Source organism: Littorina saxatilis, linkage group LG15 (assembly GCF_037325665.1).
Source record: "Littorina saxatilis isolate snail1 linkage group LG15, US_GU_Lsax_2.0, whole genome shotgun sequence".
Taxonomy (NCBI): domain Eukaryota; kingdom Metazoa; phylum Mollusca; class Gastropoda; order Littorinimorpha; family Littorinidae; genus Littorina; species Littorina saxatilis.
Window position 1 is genome coordinate 48,063,018 of NC_090259.1, and position 23,736 is coordinate 48,086,753.

The 23,736-nt window shown below is 44.1% G+C and overlaps 1 protein-coding gene across 1 annotated transcript in view; it reads right to left on the bottom strand.

The window, feature by feature from the left end:
• The window catches only part of LOC138948047 (whirlin-like), a 24,169-nt gene extending 1,187 nt beyond the window's left edge, over window positions 1–22,982 (bottom strand). Inside the window, exons 1-7 of the mRNA XM_070319575.1 lie at window positions 22,302–22,982; window positions 15,001–15,216; window positions 8,815–8,940; window positions 6,715–6,923; window positions 5,951–5,993; window positions 5,233–5,445; window positions 422–517 (exon numbers count right to left, since the gene is read on the bottom strand). Coding sequence (XP_070175676.1) covers window positions 422–517; window positions 5,233–5,445; window positions 5,951–5,993; window positions 6,715–6,923; window positions 8,815–8,940; window positions 15,001–15,216; window positions 22,302–22,982 — 1,584 coding nt within the window. The remainder of the gene's footprint in view (window positions 1–421; window positions 518–5,232; window positions 5,446–5,950; window positions 5,994–6,714; window positions 6,924–8,814; window positions 8,941–15,000; window positions 15,217–22,301) is intronic.
• Window positions 22,983–23,736: the final 754 nt, after the last annotated feature.

Consider the following 23,736-nt stretch of genomic DNA (forward strand, 5'->3'; position numbering starts at 1 on the left):
CACACACACAGAGATACAGAGAGAGACAGAGAGACAGAGATGAGGGCGCAGACAGACAGACAGACAGACATACAGACACACACAGACAGAGATCGCCACACTGCCAAGCAGTCGGACTGCTGGGCAGACTTACAGAGAGACGTAAGCCGATGGAAACATACAAATACACGCTGTGACGATAAAATACATAGTCTGTGCCTGGTTTTGACCGATGCATAACAAATAACACACACAAAACACTACTTATTAGTGTTATACCTGTTCTTGTTGGCAGTTGCAATGATTTTCAACATCAAAAATAGCAGTCAGGTCCTGACAAAGCATGTGATTTGTGATTTGCTAAGTGAAGTAAATTTGGTGCGAACTTCGCTGTTGGTGTTGTCTTTACGAACGCTGGTCGCAAGACGGAAACATTACTCACGAGCCCAGTTTGGATGTCCGGTCTGTTGACCAGACGGTCAAACGTGTCCAGGTCTCTGGCTTGAATCAAGGGTCGAATCTCCGACATTAACGTCAACTGCAACACACAAAATCCAAAGTTCAAAACTAACATTTAGAATTAACTGATATTAGAATAAAGTAACTGTGGAGAGGCAGAACAAGACGCAGCCCACATCCTACAGGATTGCAGGAACCTCCAGCCCTAGCTTGAGGACAGAGACCTGACCCAGGCCGACCACCCTCCAAGACAAGCTGCACGGTCCTCCAGCCCTTGAGGACAGACACTTGGCCCAGGCCGACCACCCTCCAAGACAAGCTGCACGGTCCTCCAGCCCTTGAGGACAGACACTTGGCCCAGGCCGACGACCCTCCAAGACAAGCTGCACGGTCCTCCAGCCATAGAGGACAGACACTTGGCCCAGGTCGACGACCCTCCAAGACAAGCTGCACGGTCCTCCAGCCCTAGAGGACAGACACTTGGCCCAGGCCGACGACCCTCCAAGACAAGCTGCACGGTCCTCCAGCCCTAGAGGACAGACACTTGGCCCAGGCCGACGACCCTCCAAGACAAGCTGCACGGTCCTCCAGCCCTAGAGGACAGACACTTGGCCCAGGTCGACGACCCTCCAAGACAAGCTGCACGGTCCTCCAGCCCTAGAGGACAGACACTTGGCCCAGGTCGACGACCCTCCAAGACAAGCTGCACGGTCCTCCAGCCCTAGAGGACATAGACTTGGCCCAGGCCGACGACCCTCCAAGACAAGCTGCACGGTCCTCCAGCCCTAGAGGACATAGACTTGGCCCAGGCCGACGACCCTCCAAGACAAGCTGCACGGTCCTCAAGCCCTAGAGGACAGACACTTGGCCCAGGCCGACGACCCTCCAAGACAAGCTGCACGGTCCCGTGGAGGCTCTGCAAAAGACCACCAGCTTCATATCCAGAGCCGGACTCCAAGTGTAAAGGCGATCGACAAGAAGATAGAAGAATACACTAACATAACAAAACTAACATTTTAATAAGTTATCTGCTTCCTGGTTAGCCACAACTTTTACAGAAGTAGTGTAACAACTTGTTGACGAAACTATTAACCTCAGATTTGAAAGTCGGATCTTTGTGCATGGTGCTTGGTGTAAGGGTGGAGATACCGTGGGTAACGTTCCCAAAGTCAGTTGTCATCTAAATCGAACGATTGAAATGTCGATAATCCAGCATAATCCAGACTTGGTTATTCAACTCCACCTTGGTTTGACACGAGTCCCAAGACTGTGACCACCTCTGAAGTGTGCTCAGCGTAGCGTGGCCTGTTCCCCAGTGTTAGTATCATACTCTTTTCTTATTCATGTATTTCTCTGTAGTGTGCTCAGCGTAGCGTGGCCTGTTCCCCAGTGTTAGTATCATACTCTTTTCTTGTTCATGTATTTCTCTGTAGTGTGCTGAGCGTAGCGTGGCCTGTTCCCCAGTGTTAGTATCATACTCTGTAGTGTGCTGAGCGTAGCGTGGCCTGTTCCCCAGTGTTAGTATCATACTCTGTAGTGTGCTGAGCGTAGCGTGGCCTGTTCCCCAGTGTTAGTATCATACTCTGTAGTGTGCTCAGCGTAGCGTGGCCTGTTCTCCAGTGTTAGTATCATACTCTGTAGTGTGCTGAGCGTAGCGTGGCCTGTTCCCCAGTGTTAGTATCATACTCTGTAGTGTGCTCAGCGTAGCGTGGCCTGTTCTCCAGTGTTAGTATCATACTCTGTAGTGTGCTGAGCGTAGCGTGGCCTGTTCCCCAGTGTTAGTATCATACTCTGTAGTGTGCTGAGCGTAGCGTGGCCTGTTCCCCAGTGTTAGTATCATACTCTGTAGTGTGCTCAGCGTAGCGTGGCCTGTTCTCCAGTGTTAATATCATACTCTGTAGTGTGCTGAGCGTAGCGTGGCCTGTTCTCCAGTGTTAGTATCATACTCTGTAGTGTGCTCAGCGTAGCGTGGCCTGTTCCCCAGTGTTAGTATCATATTCTGTAGTGTGCTGAGCGTAGCGTGGCCTGTTCCCCAGTGTTAGTATCATACTCTGTAGTGTGCTCAGCGTAGCGTGGCCTGTTCCCCAGTGTTAGTATCATACTCTGTAGTGTGCTGAGCGTAGCGTGGCCTGTTCCCCAGTGTTAGTATCATACTCTGTAGTGTTCTCAGCGTAGCGTGGCCTGTTCCCCAGTGTTAGTATCATACTCTGTAGTGTGCTGAGCGCAGCGTGGCCTGTTCCCCAGTGTTAGTATCATACTCTGTAGTGTGCTGAGCGTAGCGTGGCCTGTTCCCCAGTGTTAGTATCATACTCTGTAGTGTGCTGAGCGTAGCGTGGCCTGTTCCCCAGTGTTAGTATCATACTCTGTAGTGTGCTCAGCGTAGCGTGGCCTGTTCGCCAGTGTTAGTATCATACTCTGTAGTGTGCTGAGCGTAGCGTGGCCTGTTCTCCAGTGTTAGTATCATACTCTGTAGTGTGCTGAGCGTAGCGTGGCCTGTTCCCCAGTGTTAGTATCATACTCTGTAGTGTGCTGAGCGTAGCATGGCCTGTTCCCCAGTGTTAGTATCATACTCTGTAGTGTGCTGAGCGTAGCGTGGCCTGTTCCCCAGTGTTAGTATCATACTCTGTAGTGTGCTGAGCGTAGCGTGGCCTGTTCCCCAGTGTTAGTATCATACTCTGTAGTGTGCTGAGCGTAGCGTGGCCTGTTCCCCAGTGTTAGTATAATACTCTGTAGTGTGCTGAGCGTAGCGAGGCCTGTTCCCCAGTGTTAGTATCATACTCTGTAGTGTGCTCAGCGTAGCGTGGCCTGTTCCCCAGTGTTAGTATCATACTCTGTAGTGTGCTGAGCGTAGCGTGGCCTGTTCTCCAGTGTTAGTATCATACTCTGTAGTGTGCTCAGCGTAGCGTGGCCTGTTCCCCAGTGTTAGTATCATACTCTGTAGTGTGCTGAGCGTAGCGTGGCCTGTTCCCCAGTGTTAGTATCATACTCTGTAGTGTGCTGAGAGTAGCGTGGCCTGTTCCCCAGTGTTAGTATCATACTCTGTAGTGTGCTGAGTGTAGCGTGGCCTGTTCCCCAGTGTTAGTATCATACTCTGTAGTGTGCTGAGCGTAGCGTGGCCTGTTCCCCAGTGTTAGTATCATACTCTGTAGTGTGCTGAGCGCAGCGTGGCCTGTTCCCCAGTGTTAGTATCATACTCTGTAGTGTGCTGAGCGTAGCGTGGCCTGTTCCCCAGTGTTAGTATCATACTCTGTAGTGTGCTCAGCGTAGCGTGGCCTGTTCCCCAGTGGCAGTGTTAGTATCATACTCTGTAGTGTGCTGAGCGTAGCGTGGCCTGTTCCCCAGTGTTAGTATCATACTCTGTAGTGTGCTGAGCGTAGCGTGGCCTGTTCCCCAGTGTTAGTATCATACTCTGTAGTGTGCTGAGCGTAGCGTGGCCTGTTCTCCAGTGTTAGTATCATACTCTGTAGTGTGCTGAGCGTAGCGTGGCCTGTTCCCCAGTGTTAGTATCATACTCTGTAGTGTGCTGAGCGTAGCGTGGCCTGTTCCCCAGTGTTAGTATCATACTCTGTAGTGTGCTCAGCGTAGCGTGGCCTGTTCTCCAGTGTTAGTATCATACTCTGTAGTGTGCTGAGCGTAGCGTGGCCTGTTCCCCAGTGTTAGTATCATACTCTGTAGTGTGCTGAGCGCAGCGTGGCCTGTTCCCCAGTGTTAGTATCATACTCTGTAGGGTGCTGAGCGTAGCGTGGCCTGTTCCCCAGTGTTAGTATCATACTCTGTAGTGTGCTGAGCGTAGCGTGGCCTGTTCCCCAGTGTTAGTATCATACTCTGTAGTGTGCTGAGCGTAGCGTGGCCTGTTCCCCAGTGTTAGTATCATACTCTGTAGTGTGCTGAGCGTAGCGTGGCCTGTTCTCCAGTGTTAGTATCATACTCTGTAGTGTGCTGAGCGTAGCGTGGCCTGTTCCCCAGTGGCAGTGTTAGTATCATACTCTGTAGTGTGCTGAGCGTAGCGTGGCCTGTTCCCCAGTGTTAGTATCATACTCTTTTCTTATTCATGTATTTCTTGTTGCCCTCAACTTGGCCCCGTGTCAACAACTCGGCGAGGGCAGACACGAGTTCCGGTGACTTGACCATCTGACCACATCTCTCGTGTACTCAGCCAGGTGGAACCCCCCTTTTTAAGACTTCCCCTCTTTTGAGACCTTACTTTCTCAAATTTCTCTTCATAACCTCCATTTTAAGACTCCCTCCTTTTTAAGACCTGTATTTCTCAGACTTTTGGAGGTCTTAAAATGGAGGTTCCACCGTAGCGTGGCGTGGCCGGCTCCTCAGCGTTATTATCATTATTTGTTGTAACTCTCACCATTGCCCCAGTGTTGAACAAGTTGGCAATGGTAGACAGAGGACCCGGGCCTTTGACCATTTGACCACCTCTCTGGTGCACTCAGTCAGGTGGTAGCCTAGCGTGGTGCACTCAGTCAGGTGGTAGCCTAGCGTGGTGCACTCAGTCAGGTGGTAGCCTAGCGTGGCCTGCTCATCAGTGTTATTGTCATTATTTTGTTTGCTTAATCATATTTACATTAAGTCACCTTTTGACTAAATGTTTTAACACAGACGGGGAATCGAGAAGGGGGTGAATAAGGAAAAGCGCGGTTTATATGCTACCGTAATACGCAATACTGGCTTGTCACTGGCGATCAGCGGCCGGTGCAGTGCGTTCAATTATATTCTGTGATTTCGACAGATTGACTAAATGTATTAATTTTGCTTCGCGCAACTTGTTGTGTTTGCTCTCACCTTGGCCCCAGTGTTGAACAACTCGGCGAGGGCAAACGCGAGTCCCGGCACCCTTATCACCTCTCTAGTGTACTCAGCCAGGTAGTAGCGCAGCGTGGCCTGTTCCTCCGTGTTGAGTAAAACTCTCGCCTGGTCCTCCACAATGTCGTACTGGGAGCGTGTCGACATGGCGGACAACATCAGCTGGGACCCGGCGCCTCGAGAAAAACCCACCTAAAATTGGGAAGTAGTGGAATCAGAAGAACAAGAAGAACAAGAATGTATTCCGCCATATAGCATAAAAGCCATTTGTATTGATACCAATCATACACCCATACACTCCTTACAAATACAATAGCATCATTTAACACAAAGGCCAAAAGGCGAAGAACAACAAGTTAAAGTTGGATAAAGTGGCTGGATGTTGGTAATGACGCCTCAAAACGCAAATATGCTCGTGCAGAGTGCGAGAGAGAGAGAGAGAGAGAGAGAGAGAGAGAGAGAGAGGAGAGAGAGAGATAAAAGAGAGAGAGAGAGAGAGAGAGAGAGAGAGAGAGAGAGAGAGAGAGAGAGCACAACTGCAGTACGCCAAGTCAGTAGGGAAATCAAAATACACACCAGCACACGATACATACATACAGACTATTTAAAGCCTCAAATACATCAATCAGTTCATCGTTTTTCTTAATTTTTCACGTGACACTGTGAAAGACAATGTTTACATTTGCATTATACTCACATTCATTAGGTCCGGCTCGCTAACGCTTTTTCGGCCCCAGAACCTAAAACAGTGGACAAGTGGAAACGTACATGTACAGTAAATATGGCATCCCTTCAAGTGGACATTCTTGACCTCACAGTACAGGAAAGGGAACATTAAAGGAAGAGCATGCTTGATTTCGACTGCACAGATGATACAACTAACATTTTAATAATAAAAGAAATATTTTGATAAATGTGTGCACAAATATTTCACTCATATCCCACGTACAGCATCTGTCATGCTCCCCCCAGAGCTATAGTGCTGGTATTGTCCCACGTACAGCATCTGTCATGCTCCCCCCAGAGCTATAGTGCTGGTATTGATTTGCCTCTTATGGTTGTCATTGTGCCGTCGAATAACATGCCAACACACACGTACACAAACTTCAATGCACACACACACACACACACACACACACACACACACACACACACACTCGCATGCACGCATGCACGCACGCACGCACACACATACACACACGCACCGACACACACAATGACACACACACTGACATACTCACACACACACACACACACAGAAACACACACACGCACACACGCACGCACGCACACACACACACACACACACACACACACACACACACACACACACACACACACACACACACATTCTCTCCAAAAGCTTATACTTTCACCAAATGTTTAACCAAAAGTCACCATCATCTGGAAACGGATGACCTTCACACCCAAAGTGTTCTCAACCTTTTGTTCAATTCTCACCGTCCCCGGCCTCCGCCATTTTGCAGAGCGTCAGATGAGTCTTTGTTAACCCAGTGCGTTCTGTCGATGGTGGTCTTGGCGTAGGGGACCCTGCCGACGTCCTTGACCGTCAGTACCATGTGGCGACACCTGGTGAGCACTCGGACCGCCTCCGCGTGACTCAACGCCGCCATGCTCTGACCGTTGGCGTCCAGTAACTGGTCTCCTACCTGTCACAGGTCAGCGTGGTCATTTACATTATAAATTGTGGTTTAGTCACGTACCTGTGCAGATTAATTTAATTTCAGGTCCCCTACCTGTCACACATGAGATCGGAAATGTACCGTATAGTTTGTAGGTATCTGTGAAGGACATTATAATATCTGGTCTCCCATCTGACACAGACGAATAAGGGCATTTACCGTACAATTAGTGGTTGTAGTCTTCTTTCATTTACCTGTGAAGTTTATTTAAATAACTGGTCTCCTTCATGACACAGATGGGTGAGGGCATTTACCGTATAATGTGTGGTTTCAGTATTCGGTCATGTACCCGTGAAGGTTAATTTAATATCTGGTCTCCTACCTGTCACACCTGAGTGTGGAAATGTACTGCGTAGTCTGATGTTTCTTAATTCATGCAAGTTGTGAATGTCTAACTAAGGCAATTCCTTCCTGGGCCCGGTACTTCTCAGTTGGCCCTCGCATCACCAGACTGCTAACTTCATGCTGTTTTGGGGCTGTTTTGTTGAGACAAAAAAGCGGCGTTATACAAGTTTAGCCTTTGGAGATGCTCTTTGATATTCCTAGGCCTATGTCAAAATATTCCCATGAGTGGACAAAACACACTCAAATAGCAATCTCGATGCCATGATGATATTCGTGTGTTTCCGTTGTTGGCTACGGAATGCAAGAAGAATAGCGATGCAAACAGATACGGAGAACCCGAACCGGTATTTAGTCTGCTTACCGGTTTAACACACTTTACACCAAGACATGTTTGAACACCGCTGCAGCTCTTGTCACTATTAAGGTTGTCCTTAACTGAGCCTAAAGTCGACTTGTCACTATTAAGGTTGTCCTTAACTGAGCCTGAAGTCGACTTGTCACTATTAAGGTTGTCCTTAACTGAGCCTGAAGTCGACTTGTCACTATTAAGGTTGTCCTTAACTGAGCCTGAAGTCGACTTGTCACTATTAAGGTTGTCCTTAACTGAGCCTGAAGTCGACTTGTCACTATTAAGGTTGTCCTTAACTGAGCCTGAAGTCGACTTGTCACTATTAAGGTTGTCCTTAACTGAGCCTAAAGTCGACTTGTCACTATTAAGGTTGTCCTTAACTGAGCCTGAAGTCGACTTGTCACTATTAAGGTTGTCCTTAACTGAGCCTGAAGTCGACTTGTCACTATTAAGGTTGTCCTTAACTGAGCCTGAAGTCGACTTGTCACTATTAAGGTTGTCCTTAACTGAGCCTGAAGTCGACTTGTCACTATTAAGGTTGTCCTTAACTGAGCCTAAAGTCGACTTGTCACTATTAAGGTTGTCCTTAACTGAGCCTAAAGTCGACTTGTCACTATTAAGGTTGTCCTTAACTGAGCCTCAAGTCGACTTGTCACTATTAAGGTTGTCCTTAACTGAGCCTAAAGTCGACTTGTCACTATTAAGGTTGTCCTTAACTGAGCCTAAAGTCGACTTGTCACTATTAAGGTTGTCCTTAACTGAGCCTAAAGTCGACTTGTCACTATTAAGGTTGTCCTTAACTGAGCCTAAAGTCGACTTGTCACTATTAAGGTTGTCCTTAACTGAGCCTGAAGTCGACTTGTCACTATTAAGGTTGTCCTTAACTGAGCCTAAAGTCGACTTGTCACTATTAAGGTTGTCCTTAACTGAGCCTAAAGTCGACTTGTCACTATTAAGGTTGTCCTTAACTGAGCCTAAAGTCGACTTGTCACTATTAAGGTTGTCCTTAACTGAGCCTAAAGTCGACTTGTCACTATTAAGGTTGTCCTTAACTGAGCCTCAAGTCGACTTCGCGAAGTTTTGTTACCGAAAATTCCGTGCCAAAGCTTAACATTAAGGCTTAAACCCAGCAGGGTGAGCACCGTAAGATGTGACGTCACTTACCTTGAGTCCGGCGTTCTCGGCCACAGAGTAGGGGTCAACACCCGAGACGTAGACCCCCAGGCCGTAGTCCCGCCCCCCTCGGATGGTCAGCCCTAGAGAGTGACCACTGTCCACCACCACGTTCACCTGTACGCAGTAAAGCCAGGACACGAATGCAATCTCAAGGAAACCATATGCACCCCTGAAAATGGCGAGTATTTTATGTTCATCTACTCACCAAATGCGAGTAAAGTTGCTGAAACAAATTGTTAGTTTAGCTAGTAAAGTTTGCTCTCTGGGTAGTACATTTTCTGAATCACTAGCCTTTGGCTAATGCACAATTGTTTGGACTTTCAGGGCTGATATGTGGCCATTTCTGCGACTTTGGACACTGTTGACAGAAGCCTCTGATTGAAGAAACCAGGGGGACAGTTGTAGCAAGCTGTGTACAGGCTACACTGAGCTCACTGACTCCCATTTCAAGCTGAATTTCTAAAAGTATCAGTGATACTGATAGCACATTATAAAACAGATGTAAGTTATGGAAAACATAGTCTGGGGATGCATACATAGTTTTGACCACAGTGACTGATTTGACAGAATTGGACACATTACATCGCCTGTACACACGAGTGTAATCTCGAGGATACCAGCCTTACGAGCACACCTTATAGTTTGTTGTTGATTCTAACCATGCTCATTATGTATGGTATCAATTATCATAGAACAAAACACTGTTTAAAACCAAAGCACACTCCTGTGTCACACAAAAGTCTGACCTCACTCATCAAAACTTCATCGGGGGACATAATAATAATGATAATTATTATTATTTGTATTATCGGGGGACATGGCAAGGGAACATAAACTGACTAAATTTAGATAACGGATTTAGATTTCGAATTTTGGAACGTTAGCAGTCTATCTGGTTTTTTTTGCGAAGAACCGACTTCCGTTGGAAATAAACCATTGTGACTTCCGTTAGAAATAAACCATTGTGACTTCTGTTAGAAATAAACCATTGTGACTTCCGTTAGAAATAAACCATTGTGACTTCCGTTAGAAATAAACCATTGTGACTTCCGTTAGAAATAAACCATTGTGACTTCCGTTAGAAATAAACCATTGTTTACGTATAATGGCAATTTAATCGAAGTAGTGTTTGATGTAGTGTACTTGGGCCTTAAGACTAATTATAATAATAAATTTTCAGTCGCACAGAAGAATCTATATGATCGTGCCTCAAGGGCAATGTTTGTTCTTTTGCGTACTTGTAGACAATTGTCACTGCCTGTGGACATACAAGTTGACCTGTTCGATAAAATGATTGCTCCAATTTTACTGTACGGATGTGAAGTATGGGGTTTTGGTTCCTGTGAACTTGCTACTAAACTTCAATTGCGTTTTTATTAAATTGTTTTCAAACTAAAAAAATCAACTCCAAATGCTATGATATTTGGTGAACTTGGAAGATATCCACTAGATGTTAATATGAAATGTAGAATGCTTTGCTATTGGTACAAACTGATTAGTCCTATTCATAAAAATAAATTTTCAAGTATTGTGTATTGCTTTACTTATAAATTGTATATCAACAAGATGATTGAATCTAATTATTTATGTTTTATTGAAAAAAACTTAAATGAAATTGGTCTCTCTGGCCTTTGGACTTTTCAAGAAAATGTTCAATACTCAAGCGCATGGTTTAACAAGTCGCGTAAGGCGAAAATACAACATTTAGTCAAGCTGTCGAACTCACAGAATGAAACTGAACGCAATGCAATTTTTCAGCAAGACCGTATACTCGTAGCATCGTCAGTCCACCGCTCGTGACAAAGGCAGTGAAATTGACAAGAAGAGCGGGGTAGTAGTTGCGCTGAGAAGGATAGCACGCTTTTCTGTACCTCTCTTCGTTTTAACTTTCTGAGCGTGTTTTTATTCCAAACATATCATATCTATATGTTTCTGGAATCAGGAACCGACAAGGAATAAGATGAAAGTGTTTTTAAATCGATTTCGGAAATTTGATTTTGATCATAAGTTTTATATTTTTAATTTTCAGACCTTGTTTTTAATCCGAATATAACATATTTATATGTTTTTGGAATCAGAAAATGATGAAGAATAAGATGAACGTAAATTTGGATCGTTTTATAAAAAAATAATTTTAATTACAATTTTCAGATTTTTAATGACCAAAGTCATTGATTAATTTTTAAGCCACCAAGCTGAAATGCAATACCAAAGTCCGGCCTTTGTCGAAGATTGCTTGGCCAAAATTGCAATCAATTTGATTGAAAAATGAGGGTGTGACAGTGCCGCCTCAACTTTTACAAAAAGCCGGCTATGACGTCATCAAAGACATTTATCGAAAAAATGAAAAAAACGTCCGGGGATGTCATATCCAGGAACTCTCATGTCAAATTTCATAAAGATCGGTCCAGTAGTTTACTCTCAATCGCTCTACACACACACACAGACATGCGCCACACCCTCGTCTCGATTCCCCCCTCCACGTTAAAACATTTAGTCAAAACTTGACTAAATGTAAAAAGAAAGTAAAACAAGAGGCGAAGCCTTCAAGGCTCACGTAAGAAATCGACAAACAATAACACAAACTCAATCACTCCGTCACACATACACACACACACACACACACACACACACACACACACACACACACACACACACACACACACACACACACACACACACACACACACACACAGTAAGCATAGGTGAAACTATGCAAGAAAGCGAGACCCTGGATCTGCCAAGAAGTCTCGGCCCGCTCACAATAACAATGACCGAGACTTTCAGTAATTCCTTTGCGTGACGTCTAACCCTCTTACGTCATAATGTGACGTCTTCAAATAGTTTCTATCACACACGTCGAACACTTTTGACCGAGACTGACGTAATCCATAGACTCGGAAATGTTAAAGTTTCTACCACAGACATACACACATACATACGCACGCACGCACGCACGCACAGACAGACAAAGTTTATCATCGCATAGGCTACACTTACGTGAGCCAAAGAAGCTTGTATGACCAGTATATCCATAAATGGTTTACAGAAATTGGAACAAAAAATATGTTTTGGAATTATCGAATGTTTAAAGATATTTTTGCATGTGAAGACTATGTCACACACCTGCCATATCAGCAATGTGTTTCAATGATGAAGTTTAGAACATTAAACAACAATTTGCCTGTACAGAAAGAACGTTATCTTAACATCCCGAGGTCAGAAAGAACTTGCACCAAATGTGTATCACAAGACATAGGTGATGAATTCCATTATTTATTTGTCTGTGATTTTTTCAAAGAAGAAAGAGCTGAGTTGTAACCACCTTACTATTGGAAAAAACCTAATGCACTTAAATTTAAAAAGTTGTTTGCTACTAAGAAAAAGAAATTGCTAAAGAATATTTTAGACTTTATTAATAGAACTTGTAACAGTTTTTCATAATTGTTTTAATTTTTTTATTTACTATATTAGCATATATCATGATTGTATTTATTGTTTAAAATGCCCCCATGGGTTATGGACTAATAAAACTTGAACTCGTTCTTATTTTCTCGGGAGACTGGTTTTGCATAGCTCCAGCTCCGGCTTGTTGTTACCTAAATTAGGTCAACTCTTCAGAAACTTGTTTTCTGTTTTACGCACATATCAACATGTCTGAAGGAAGCAAGGTCTATCGAAAATACGGCATTAACCCTTTCTAGCCTTGTGTGAGGTTGATCGTCACAATCATTCAGTCTCACAATCATTCAGTCTCACAATCATTCAATCTCACAATCATTCAATCTCACAATCATTCAGTCTCACAATCATTCAGTCTCAACATGATCACTCTTCCTTCAGGCGGTGAAGTCACCTCCACGGGGTTAATTCTGCAGGATGCCTCGCAAGACCACATCTCAGGCATTTCCCGAACGCCCCGTGAAAATATCTTCAGGACACATCTTCGCTGATCGAGACTGTGTTGTTTTACTTTTACCGTGCGCAGAAGCCCGACTTTCTGGCGGCCTATTCTATATCACACGCATGCATTTTTAAAATCCAATCAAGGTTGACCTGTACACGCACCGTGCGCACGTGCCTCGCCCACCGATCACTGCGTTGTGTCGCTCTGCGTCATCCAAACATAGATTTGTTTTTGTCACTGTGTGTGGGAGTAAGTTAAAGAATGTAAACATGATACCTGGTATTCGTGATGATGTTGATTCTTGATTAAAGAAGCTGTTCCTCTGTGTTAGAGAACAGCTAATCGATGGATGGAGGGACGATGGCCAGTTTAACTCCTTTCGTGTCAAGCTCCACAAGCATGGTACATACAAGGTGACACCCAAAAATGCAACCCACAAAAATGCTAATAACTTCTACATCTATCGGCCGAATTAGTTCTTATTTGGTGTACATTAATTTCAGCTTATGCACGACCTGTCCGCCAAGTGACAAATGTGTTGGTTGAATGGTCTGACTTTTGTGCAATTTCAAAAAGTGTTTCCGAATTCGGGGATCGACTCAATTTTAAAACAGAACGAGGTTTGACACTGCGCGGTAGCTAAACTAAAGCCCTCAAGATTGTTATCTTTAGGGTTATTTGACGGACCTAGTGTACCATTACCAACATTTAACAATCGGTGACTTGATTACAGCACTGTCAGGCAGGATCAGGGCATTTCCCATGCAGGAAAGCGTTGATGTTTTATGTCAATGAAGAATGCTGCGCGCCATTGCGCAAGTGTAACTTAACAACGAAGGGGGTAATATTTCCAGTCATTTGAGTTCAGCAAATATCTTCATAGTTGTTGTTCGTGAAGTTTAGTTTGTTTCCGAACATTCCACAACATGTCCAGTCTGTAGGTAAAATGGTCAGAATTTTACATTCGCTCCAAAATGTGTTCCAAATTACACCTCCAAAATTGTCAATGACACCAATGCAATGCTTTCCTGTCTAGGGGTTGCCCTGAACCTAGCTGTAACTACTTTCCTGTCTAGGGGTTGCCCTGAACCTAGCTGTAACTACTTTCCTGTCTAGGGGTTGCCCTGAACCTAGCTGTAACTACTTTCCTGTCTAGGGGTTGCCCTGAACCTAGCTGTAACTACTTTCCTGTCTAGGGGTTGCCCTGAACCTAGCTGTAACTACTTTCCTGTCTGGGGGTTGCCCTGAACCTAGCTGTAACTACTTTCCTGTCTAGGGGTTGCCCTGAACCTAGCTGTAACTACTTTCCTGTCTAGGGGTTGCCCTGAACCTAGCTGTAACTACTTTCCTGTCTAGGGGTTGCCCTGAACCTAGCTGTAACTACTTTCCTGTCTAGGGGTTGCCCTGAACCTAGCTGTAACTACTTTCCTGTCTAGGGGTTGCCCTGAACCTAGCTGTAACTACTTTCCTGTCTAGGGGTTGCCCTGAACCTAGCTGTAACTACTTTCCTGTCTAGGGGTTGCTCTGAACCTAGCTGTAACTACTTTCCTGTCTAGGGGTTGCCCTGAACCTAGCTGTAACTACTTTCCTGTCTAGGGGTTGCCCTGAACCTAGCTGTAACTACTTTCCTGTCTAGGGGTTGCCCTGAACCTAGCTGTAACTACTTTCCAGTCTATGGGTTGCTCTGGACCTAGCTGTAACTACTTTCCTGTCTAGGGGTTGCCCTGAACCTAGCTGTAACTACTTTCCTGTCTAGGGGTTGCCCTGAACCTAGCTGTAATTACTTTCCAGTTTAGGGGTTGCCCTGAACCTAGCTGTAACTACTTTCCTCAGCTCACTGACAATCTGAAGGGAGAAGGTGGTATTTTTGTATAATGAGACATTCAGATAATCCAAAAGGTAAAAGTGTGGAGGGTTTCAATCAGGTAAGTGTGGAGGGTTTCAATCAGGTAAGTGTGGAGGGTTTCAATCAGGTAAGTGTGGCTACCGCTCAATGTCAAACCTCGCCCCGTTGAGTCGATCCCCGAATTCGGAAACCTTTTCTGAAAATGCACAAATGTCAGACCATTTTACCTACAAACTTGCCACTATGTGGACAGGTCGTGCTTACTTTGGAGTGACTGTACGCCAAAATTAATATGAAGTGATTCGGCCAACAGATGAAGAAGTTATAATAATGCTTATGGGTTGCATGTATTGGGTCACCCTGTACAATATCTCTCACGCGTTGGTTTACTAAGAGCTAAGGAGGAAAGCGTGAGACCTACCTTTCTCTCATCACTACCCTTCAACAGGTTCAGACTGCTGCGACTGCGTATGTCGGCGTCATCGTTGGTGTTGCCTGACGTCACCAGGTCGGGTGGGGGAGACACAGGGCGCCCTCTGGCGTCTACCCACTTGTAGGCCTCGTGCACGGTGTGGGTACCCGGCACCCGGCCCACCCGACAGATGGTCAGCTCCAGGCGACTGGCCGCTCTGATCATCTGTGAACATGAAGAGAAGTGTGAGTGTGGTTTCTGTATGGAATGGTTTGAAAGGAGCGGGGTATAGACACAAGATGAAACAACTTGACATGGAGCCAGCAGGGCTATGTTATTGTTTGTAACGTATCAGCATAAAACGTTGTTTGACAGACTGAACGTACGGTCAGGAAAAAGACAGACAGACAGACAGACAGACAGACAGACAGACAGACATGCACGCACGCACACACACACACACACACACACACACCTACACACGCACCCACGCACGCACACAAACACGCACACAAAACACACACACACACACACACACACACACACACACACACACACACACACACACACACGTCGTCTCGATGTAATCACAAATTGCAAATTCCCCAAGGACAATACAAAATACCAAATTCCGAAATTGACAGACTATTATCACTAATACAAGTGCTGTCTCTTCCAGTCCGTGTTACCGATTATGTAAAACATGACAGAGCTGCCTAGAGTGTTACCTCCCTTCATGACCTGCCTTCCCGCGTTGTCTATCTTGTCGATTACAAAAAGAAAGGAAAAAAAACCGTGTATCGCTTTAGATCTTGACTTACACTCGGACAGACACTCACTAAACCTTACATATACTTTTTTGTTTTATTAGAGATAAAACGCCGGCAGCCAATCGGCAACTATTGATAGAACAGTGGGTAAGAGCACCCTTGTACTTAATGCTGACCGACACTCGTCAACCCTGCATGCCGCCTAGGCTCTTGTGCACTGTCATTAGTTTCTCTGGTATTTTGTGTTTGGATGTTTTGTTGATTACATTTTGCAGAGTGCCGTTGGCTCGGGACAGAACCACTATACTGAACAACGTCGAAGTGACTCAGCAGAAGTGCAGTGTCATCTTCCGAGGGTAGCCTACCGCAGCGACCCGACATCCCTACCTGGAGCGTCTGTAAAATGGGTAAGACTGGCAGCGGAACGACATCCCTACCTGGAGCGTCTGTAAAATGGGTAAGACTGGCAGCGGAACGACATCTCTACCTGGAGCGTCTGTAAAATGGGTAAGACTGGCAGCGGAACGACATCCCTACCTGGAGCGTCTGTAAAATGGGTAAGACTGGCAGCGGAACGACATCCCTACCTGGAGCGTCTGTAAAATGGGTAAGACTGGCAGCGGAACGACATCCCTACCTGGAGCGTCTGTAAAATGGGTAAGACTGGCAGCGGAACGACATCCCTACCTGGAGCGTCTGTAAAATGGGTAAGACTGGCAGCGGAACGACATCCCTACCTGGAGCGTCTGTAAAATGGGTAAGACTGGCAGCGGAACGACATCCCTACCTGGAGCGTCTGTAAAATGGGTAAGACTGGCAGCGTCTGTAAAATGGGTAAGACTGGCAGCGTCTGTAAAATGGGTAAGACTGGCAGCGTCTGTAAAATGGGTAAGACTGGCAGCGTCTGTAAAATGGGTAAGACTGGCAGCGTCTGTAAAATGGGTAAGACTGGCAGCGTCTGTAAAATGGGTAAGACTGGCAGCGTCTGTAAAATGGGTAAGACTGGCAGCGTCTGTAAAATGGGTAAGACTGGCAGCGTCTGTAAAATGGGTAAGACTGGCAGCGTCTGTAAAATGGGTAAGACTGGCAGCGTCTGTAAAATGGGTAAGACTGGCAGCGTCTGTAAAATGGGTAAGACTGGCAGCGTCTGTAAAATGGGTAAGACTGGCAGCGTCTGTAAAATGGGTAAGACTGGCAGCGGAACGAAATTCAGCTGTGAGTGCAGGGACAAGGAGCAGGTGTTAAGTCATTAAAAAAGAAATTTTAAAATTTAAAAATAAAAAATAAAACAAACTCCAGAGTGACGTTGGCGTTAAGGAATTAATGCAGTGAAAAGAAATTGCGCCACGCACAGAAAAAGCACGAGGCTGTTGATGGTCGACAAGATGGATTACACTGGAAGGGGGGTATGTAAAATCCTGGACAGATGTGTAAGTAATCGACAAGATGGATTACACTGGAAGGGGGGTATGTAAAAGCCTGGACAGGCCTGTGGTAACTGACAATATGATTTATGAAGAAAGGGATATATGTAAAAACCTGGCCAGATGTGTGGATTTCGACACGATGATTTACACAGAAAGGGGGATATGTAAAAACTTGAACAGGCATGTGGTAATCAACTAGATGGATTACACTGAAAGGGGGGTATGCAAAAGTCTTGAGAAATATATGGTAATCAACAAGATGGATTACACTGAAAGGGGGGTATGCAAAAGTCTTGAGAAATATATGGTAATCAACAAGATGGATTACACTGAAAGGGGGGTATGCAAAAGTCTTGAGAAATATATGGTAATCAACAAGATGGATTACACTGAAAGGGGGGTATGCAAAAGTCTTGAGAAATATATGGTAATCAACAAGATGGATTACACTGAAAGGGGGGTATGCAAAAGTCTTGAGAAATATATGGTAATCAACAAAATGGATTACACTGAAAGGGGGGTATGCAAAAGTCTTGAGAAATATATGGTAATCAACAAAATGGATTACACTGGAAGGGGGGTATGCAAAAGTCTTGAGAAATATATGGTCATCAACAAGATGGATTACACTGGAAGGGGGGTATGCAAAAGTCTTGAGAAATATATGGTCATCAACAAAATGGATTACACTGGAAGGGGGGTATGCAAAAGTCTTCAGAAATATATGGTCATCAAAAAGATGGATTACACTGGAAGGGGGGTATGCAAAAGTCTTGAGAAATATGTGGTCATCAACAAGATGGATTACACGACAAGAAAGGAATGTCTTGACCGGTATAATTATGTAAGGTTTAGTGAGTGTCTGTCCGAGTGCAAGTCAAGCTCTAAACCGATACACGATTTTCTTTTAAAAGAGATAAGATAAAACGCCGGCAGCTAATCGGCAATGTATCGATAGAACATTGGATTCCCCTTCTTTGAGCAATGTGACGTCCGAGGCAGATTAAAACACATATTTAGGCAGCCGGCCCAAACCACAACAAGTCGCGTAAGGCGAGATTACTACATTTAGTCAAACTGTGGAACTCACAGAATGAAACTGAACGCACTGCATTTTGTCACAATGACCGTAGTCCGCCGCCGGTGCAAAAGGCAGTGAAATTAACGAGCCTGTTTAGTGCGGTAGTGGTTGCGCTGTGCTGCATAGCACGCTTTTCTATACCTCTCTTCGTTTTAACTTTGTGAGCGTGTTTTTAATCCAAACATATCATATCTATATGTTTTTGAAATCAGGAACCGACAAGAAATAAGATGAAATTGTTTTTAAATCGATTTCGGAAATGTTATTTTAATCGTAATTTTTATATTTTTAATTTTCAGAGCTTGTTTTTAATCCGAATATAACATATTTATATGTTTTTGGAATCAGAAAATGATGAAGAATAAGATAAACGTAAATGTGGATCATTTTATAAAAAAATAATTTTAATTACAATTTTCAGATTTTTAATGACCAAAGTCATTAATTAAGTTTTAAGCCTTCAAAGTGAAATGCAATACCAAAGTCCGGCCTTCGTCGAAGATTGCTTGGCCAAAATGTCAATCAATTTGATTGAAAAATGAGGGTGTGACAGTGCTGCCCCAACTTTTACAAAACGCCGGATATGACGTCATCAAAGACATTTATCCAAAAAATGAAAAAAACGTCTGGGGATATCATACCCAGAAACTCTCATGTAAAATTTGATTAAGATCGGTCCAGTAGTTTACTCTGAATCGCTCTACACACACACACACGCACAGACAGACACACACACACACACACACATACACCACGACCCTCGTCTCGATTGCCCCTCTATGTTAAAACATTTAGTCAAAACTTGACTAAATGTAAAAAAAGAGCATGTGTGCATCCGTGTAATCGTAAAAAACATACCCCCCTCCCCCCCTGCCCCCCCCCCCCCCCCCCCCCCCCCCCCCCAAATCTAACTAACATCGATCGATACATAAACACATATTGACACAGATCTCGACAGTCATTGTTCGCTTCGACCGCTAGCGCTGTCTCGGTAAATGACTGATGAACAATGATCTGTGACACAAATCATATAATGCAAATAACGTATACTATTGGCAGACAAACAAACATAGTGTATTTGAAATAATACACTCAGGACAAGTAAAAGATAACCACATTTCTCATGATCATTATGAAATAAAAATGGAAAAGGCCAACAGAAAATCTGTCCGCAGTATCTTCTAAGTGCGATGGGCGTGTTGTCTGAATATAGGCTCGATGCTGATTCATTACATGCACAGCAGTCAACAGATGTTCGACTATCGATCCGCTTTGATTTGACAGATAAACACACACACACACACACACACACACACACACACACACACACGCACGCACGCACACACACACACACACACACACACACACACACACACACACACGAACACACACACACACACACACACACACACACACACACACACACACACACACACACACACATAGGCTTATGTAGTGCATATCTTTATTTTTTCACTCACACCTCTTGTTTCATTTCCAAGTTCTGCATTGTCCACTTAATCTGTAGATATATGTTTGTGTGTTTGGGGTGGGGAATGGGATGTGGGTGGATATGGGAGGTACTACACTGTGGAAGCCTGGCCAAAAAATGTCAAACAAGTCGCGTGAGGCGAAATAACAACATTTAGTCAAGCTGTCGAACTCACAGAATGAAACTGAACGCACATACTCGTAGTTTCGTCAGTCCACCGCTCGTGGCAAAGGCAGTGAAATCGACAAGCCATGCAGAATAGTGCGGTAGTGGTCGCGCTGAGCAGGATAACACGCTTTTCTGTATGTCTATTCTTTTTAGCTTATTGAGTTTGTTTTTAATCCAAACATATCATACCTATATGTTTTTGGAATCAGGGACCGACAAGGAATAAGATGAAATTGTTTCTAAATCGATTTCGGAAAAATAATTTTAATCATAATTTTCATATTTTTTAAAAATAATTTTCAGAGCTTGTTTGTAATCCAAATATAACATATGTATATGTTTTTGGAATCAGAAAATGACAAAAAATAAGATGAAATTGTTTTTGGATCGTTTAATACAAATATAATTTTAATTACAAGTTTCCGATTTTTAATGACCAAACTGATTCATTAGTTTTTAAGCCATCAAGCTGAAATGCAATACCAAACTCCGGCTTTCGTCGAAGATTGCTTTGCCAAAATTTCAATCAATTTGATTGAAAAATGAGGATGTGACAGTGCCGCATCAACTTTTACAAAAAGCCGAATATGATGTCATGAAAGGTATTTATCGAAAAAATGAAAAAATGTCCGGGGATATCATTCCCAGGAACTCTCATGTCAAATTTCATAAAGATCGGTCAAGTAGTTTAGTCTGAATCGCTCTACACACACACACACGCACAGACAGACAGACAGACACACACACACACACACACACACACACACACACACATACACACACACACACACACACACACACACACACACACACACTCATACACCAGTCACCACGACCCTCGTCTCGATTCCCCCTCTATGTTAAAACATTTGGTCAAAACTTGACTAAATGTAAAAAGACCATGCTCTTCTTTTACATGAAATGGTTACAAATGATATTAACAGCTATTGTGTTTTCAGCGTAGCAATAGGGTCCAATATTTAGACGAGACAAGTATAATGCCGACGAGTTTTCAGCGTAGCAATAGCCTGAATAGGGTCCGATATTTAGACGAGACAAGTATAATGCCGACGAGTCGAAGACGAGTCGCATTATACTTGTTCGAGTCTAAATATCGGACCCTATTGCTACGCTGAAAACACAATCGCGATTATATAGCTGTTATGACCTTGATTTGTTGTTCCAAACTTACAAAATGACAGTTTTTGCGTCGATGCGTTGATCTCAGGTTTTGATAGCAGACAAACTTCTTACGCGCATCATGTTCGCGCAGACATGCACACCGCTACACGCTTTCTGACTTTGTAAGAAAAACTGACTCCAAGTGCACTCGACTTCACAACACAGTTGTTGAAACAGCCTTTTAAGTTGTCAGTGTATGCTGTTGTCGATAGAAACATCGCTGTGGTACAGATGGGTGAACCGGAATCATGCGTCGGCCATTTTTCTCAATATGCTTTTGGATATTGAGTAAAACGGCCGACTTCCGCCGCATTATGCTTTGATGATCGGAAGAGACCATCCAATCACAGCCCCCGAATTCCCCCACGTGTTCATCAGAATAGCTATATAACAGAATATTGCTATTTCATATGTTACGTGGATTTCCATTGGTCAATTGGGCAAAACTGAGCTCAGTGCAAAAGTGATATCGACGACATTTCCGTCGATATCAAAACCTCTTTATTGCTTCCCCACTTCAAAAACAAAAACACCTACATTTAAAAACAAACAAATATATATGAAAATGTAATTATCCCAGAATTTAGTTGAGCAAGTGACTAAAGACTTTTAGAAAGAAAAGACATTTTGAAATACTGAAAAGTACAAGAAAAGAGTGAACAAAAAGAAATAATAATCAGAGGGAGGGATATGGAACAGCCAAAACTGAGACAAATACTTTTGTAATTTCTTTACAGTAAATACAAAATGTCCAGAGAATTAGCAATATATCTAACATTGACTGACTGTGTGACGATATCTTCTGCTATTGGTCTGTTTCGACAGTGATATCAAAATCTCGACCTCCGGTCTCGATTTTGATATCACTGTCTCAACAGACCATAGCAGAAGATATCGTCACACAGTCCGTCAATATTGGGTATTAACAGTTACATGATTCCCTGACGAGAAACACACGTTCTGCTGTGAAAGGCCCAGATCAAGGTATATTGAATGGAATATTCAACATTAACTGTAAAGGACCAGAAACTAGTGAACTAGTAAGTATATTACTTCGTTTGATGGGTGTATATGGTTATTTTCGAGAAAAAGCAAAAGACACACACAGACACACAGACACACACTCAATATATCCATTAAACATATTTACAACGAGCATAACACAAACATTCCAGAAAGACAGCACTTACCCTGGCTGCCTCTCCATGTGAAATGTTCTGGAAGGAGATGTCGTTGGCCTCGAGAACTAGGTCACCCACTTGCAATCCCTGAATCTCTGCGGGTCCACCCTCGTCAACGCTCGACACATACACTCCGAGTCCGTATTCCGATCCACCTCTGATGTTAAATCCAAACCCGTCATAGTTTTTGTCCCGCGTCTCGATGAAAATCGTCTGCACATTTTGACCAGACAGCACTGGCGGTTCTTCTCTGTCTGAAAAGTCAGAAACCAGGCTGCTTGCTTTTCGTTTGTGAGAAATCTCGTTGTATCTGCTGAGTGTATGTGACCTGTGTTTCCGTAGCACGGAAATGTCGGCTGCATGAGGCCTGTACAGAAATGGACGAGGGAGTGTTCCGTAATTTTTACCCCCACGGGTGAGAAGGTCAAACGCTTCCATGTCCGACTTTCGTATCACTCCCCGGACTAAGGGAAAGAGTTGTCTTTTCACTGGAGTATTGAGAATTTTTCGTAGACTGTTCACCAGCTCAAAAATATCCTTCCGCACTCCGTAAGTGTTGAGCACTTCAATGAACGCGGCCCTTTCCTGTTGGTCCAGATGGGTGTAAAGTCCTTCCTGCAGACGCCGCGTGTGCATGGTCGCTCCTCGATACTGCGAGATGTCTGTTGCTCGTGACCGCAACGTTGCCATCTTCATTACTCGATTGATCAGCCGTTAATTACTGTTAATACTCCTCCCAGTGCACGAGGTACACTGAATCAATTAATAGGCCAGTGAGGCGCGTATCATGTTAAACACCGTGCGACTGCTGCTGCACACAACTCATCACAGTCTTCATTTTGCTTTGCGAGGCGTAAACGAGGGCCTGCTTTGGTTTCTAGTGTTACTTTGCAAAGAAAGAAGATCTGACTGTAGACGAGAACATCTTGGAGTATGTTTCCCCATCACAAACATACAAAGAGGTCTTTGTAATGCAGAATAATTCACTTTATTCTCTCTAAAGCTGCATCACCAAAACGCCAGTCGCTTGTCGGCAATAAAAACAAGTTTGATAGAGATCACCCGGCGTCGTCTAAAGACGTTTGAAAAAACCCTGTTCAAAAGGCATAGACAGCCCTGTTCCTTGAAGAGAAAAGAGTAATAAGCAAGACAACAACAAACTTGCAGGCTTAATTTCTGAAATTTCATTCATGCTTATTTGGAATGAATACAGTACCTCTGCGAACAAGTAAGTCGATCTTCAGATGACTGTACCTTTTCTCAACAGGCAACACACACTATATCCACACACACCACAGTCTGTTGTCAGTACTGCAGTATATCCAGGGACCTAATATAGGTCTATGGTATATCGTATCGTTTCCTGGGCAGAAAACTGTAGATTAACACACCAGAATGCTGTCTTCAGTGTCAACAGTCTCTCCGATGGGCAGAGCGCACCATA